The 3,917-nt window shown below is 29.0% G+C and overlaps 1 protein-coding gene across 1 annotated transcript; it reads right to left on the bottom strand.

Annotated features, from left to right (window-relative positions):
- On the bottom strand, positions 616-3,498 carry LOC107641694 (salicylate carboxymethyltransferase; the record flags this gene model as incomplete). Its single annotated transcript, XM_016345166.2, is given in 3 exon segments — positions 616-1,219; positions 2,826-3,233; positions 3,332-3,498. Coding segments are annotated over 3 exon segments (1,087 nt in total), but the record flags the coding sequence as incomplete, so codon positions are not given.

Below are 3,917 nucleotides of genomic sequence, written 5' to 3'. Positions count from 1 at the left end.
TATATATTTTGAAGAATGTGATATTTTTTTATGTAAATAATTTTTTAAAAAAATTAATAGTTAATTTATTATTTTTTTTATTTTAGTCTCAATTAAATATTTTTTATTATTTTTGAAAAGAAAATCTTTTGAGAAATTTAATAATATGTGATGAAGAATACCGAGTAAATTATTCATAAATCAATTAAAACACAACATGAAAACATTAAAAAAAAAAAGACCTCATCTATCGGGTAATTGATCTGTTGAAATCCGTACCTTCTTTTTTATTCGTCGAAAACTAACTTATTGAAAAGTTTATTTTCACCAAATACATTTATGCTTTGATATAATGTTATATTTCATCGACATCAATAATAATTTGTAAAAAAATATTATTTTGATATAACAAATGAGATCTTTTAAATAATATATAAATGTATTTTTAAGGACTAATATTTGCCAATTGTATGTGTTGTTATTATACTGTGCCACCAAAATAGAAGAAGAGCGCTGAGTGTATATCTAGTTATATATCTACATCATTATTTGGAGATACCTCTCTAACATATATATAGTGTAGATATGAATATGAATATGAGAAAAGTATATTCAAAGGCCAACAAAAATTTATTAATTGTTTGGTCAAATATAAAGTGATATTGAAGAACTCCGTTTTCTCCTTAGACATAGTATCGGCTAAGAGCTCCTGGAACACCCGAAAAGCCTCATCAATGATGGCTTCACCAAAGTGTTGGAGAACCAAAGGTTCTAGCACGGCCCTCATGCACTTGGCTACGTTATATGCACCGCTTTTGTGTTCATTATCACTGCCGCAATGGGTCCAGTGCACGGATGACACCTCGGTGCGGTTGATTTTGAAGGAGCCTTGTTTTAAGATCTGGAGTTTGAGTTCCGATGAGGATGGAATGTAGTTTGGAATGTTAAAGCTGTGAAGTTGATCAGCTTGAATGAGTCCCTTGAAGACCAAGTGATTGAGAGCGTTTGCAAAGAGCTCATAAATGTGAACTGCGGACTCCTTGCTGCTTGGGTCTTCGCTTCTTCTTCCCAAGATTGTGAGAACCATACACCCTCCTTCTACCAACTCCTCTGCACGGCTCCTTAGAAACCATGAAATGTCTCTCTCAAATTGCTCGTAGTATGCCTTCAACACCTTTTTTGGGCTTGTCCTCGTTATATAAATGTTCCCTTTGTTGTTCTTCTCTATACCCTCAGGAACCTACACACAAAATAACCCATATTCTTTGTCATAATTACTAAGGTGCCTTTAAGCAGATATTGGTAAAACTTTGGTGTAACATTTAATTATTGTTTTGCTTTTAAAATTTTGAAAAATATCATAAAATTTAATAACTAAATATTACATAAAAAAAATTTTCAATAAAAAAATATAGATAAATAATTTTTAATCAGTCAATTTTAAATAATTGTAATTAATAATTATTAATTTTATATTTAAAAAAACTAAATTTTAAATAATTACTAATCGATTAGCATAAAATGCAATTCAAAAATATTTGTTATTGGTAAATTCTTAACCTGTTAATTACCTAACGGAATTATTTTAATATTCAAAAAATTAGCCGCAATTACGATGTGAATGTATTTTGGTAACTCGTGTGTTAGAATCAGTGCGAATTGACATGAAGAGCAACAGCATAAATATCTAAATTAATTTTTTAAAAATTTTAGTTCATTTTTAATATATATTTAATTTTTAAAGGTTCTTAAAAATTAGATAAATTAACTCATTCGTCACTTTTAATCAAATTACAACATTTAGTGATCTTCTCCATTCCCCAATATTAACCTAATTATCTTCCATGAATGTTCAACAAAACACAACTATGAGCAAATCTAAAATGTAAAGATGACATGATTTATTTTCACTACTAGAACACACCCCGTCAGCGGTGGTGGTGGTCGTTATCGGTTGTCATCATCAGCTCCTTGGTCACCCAACCTAGAGACTTCTTTAAAACGATATCGTTTAGAAACTCTATTCTTCTCTATCTCACTTGGTAGTTGGTTAATCGATGTTGCATATTTCATTAAAAAGTTGTGAAATTACAACAATTACTCGTGATGAAAATTCTAACTTTTACTGGCCAGCATGGCATTAAGTTATTAAAATGAATATTAACAAACTCAACCAAATTAATTAGTTGACAGATAGATATGTATGTTCTATTCTATGTGAAAAGAGGAATGTTAGGGCCATCAATTTTGATGTTTTGTAACCATTAATTGGCCATTAATAATATTTTTAATGGTATGAGCTAATATCTAATGGTGAAAAATCACTTACTTTTATTTTAATAGTTAAGTGCTGGCCAAAAAACACAAAAATTGCTGCCCCTAGACTTTTTCATGTGAAAAATGTATTTTATAATCAACTAATAGTCATAGGGGCCACCATAGATATAGCACCATATTTCACATATTTTATTTATTTATTTATTTTTCTTAAACATCATGTAAAATATAATCTGTTAGTATTACCTACTAATATATCTTTATAGAATAATATAAAATTTTATGATACAGTATCAAAATAAAAAAAAAAGAAAAATTATACAAAATTTATTCATCAAACTCAAAAAAAAAATGCATAAAAAACGTATTATATGTATAATCATTCATAATACTTTTACTACTACTTTATAATTGTTTTTTTAGAAGAAAAAAAAATATGACGACTAAGCAAAAATATAAAATAAACTATATGTGAGTATAGATATAATTGTCTCACTAAAAAAATTGAATTAATAAAATTTTGAATAGAAAAGAGTGTATCGATAAAAAGATATAAATTAAGAAAATACCTGAGACAACCAATGCAGGCTATAAGAGGAGTGGACAAAATGCAGAGATCGGGTAGGAAAGAGTCTGCCATAGAAAGAACCAGGAACTCCAGAAATGAAACAATGACCAATCTTATTAGCTTGGATTTCATTATAGAGCTCATGTTTAAAGGTGGGAATAGACTTGAAGATGGAGTTAAAGTCGTTGGCCGGAAGATCGTTCAACAAGACCTGGTATTCGGGTGAGGGACGGTTCAGTTGTTGGGAAAGTGTTTCTACGAATTTGATAATTTGGGTGACTACAAAGAAAGTGTTTGGGCCTGAAGAACATCCTAAGTCAGCAATGGCAAGGTTTCTTGGGAGTGTGTTGCAATATAGGGTTGTTATTGCTTCCTCTATCATGGGCTTCGCTATTGAAATTGCCTTTTGCTGCAATTAGTTAATTAATAATTAATTAAGTACACATATATATGCAATATGTTTATTAAAAGCGCATGCTCTTCTTGATGGATAAGATTAATGATAACCTGAAGCAAGCTGTTCCTGGCATAACTGGCTTCCCCCATTCCTTCATTCATATGGAGCACTTGATCAATCTTCATTGCTTAGCTTCCACTCAAATTGTGCAAATACAAAGTAAAATTTGTTTTTGGCTTACAAAATGGAGTTCATGCCTTCCCATTTATAGTGCATTTTCGACTTTGTCGTGTCAACGCACGTCTCAGCATGCATGATCTTTCAAACTTTAACTATCTATAACTAAATAACGTGAATAATAAATATATTAGATTAGACTTGCGAATGATTATTCTAATATTAAGATTTAGATAAATAATTTAAGGGTGTAGTGTGTTTTTTTATTTTATTAGACTAATTTAGAGCTCATTGTTCACATTATTTACAAAAATAATTATTTGCCATACAAAGTCCGAATTTAATTTGTTTAAAACTGCTAGTGTCCACACACAATGCATATCTATTATATGTTTAATCAAAAATATAAATAATAAATTTTTATTACAAATATATATATAATATTTTTATATCAATTTATAATCATATTTTTCTAAACATATCTACCAATATTTTAATTAAATTTTAATTAAAAAAAAT

The sequence above is a fragment of the Arachis ipaensis genome, chromosome B05, assembly GCF_000816755.2.
Source record: "Arachis ipaensis cultivar K30076 chromosome B05, Araip1.1, whole genome shotgun sequence".
NCBI classification, from domain to species: Eukaryota; Viridiplantae; Streptophyta; class Magnoliopsida; order Fabales; family Fabaceae; genus Arachis; species Arachis ipaensis.
Note: the sequence above shows the minus strand (reverse complement) of the source record. Positions and strands in the feature narration are given on the sequence as shown.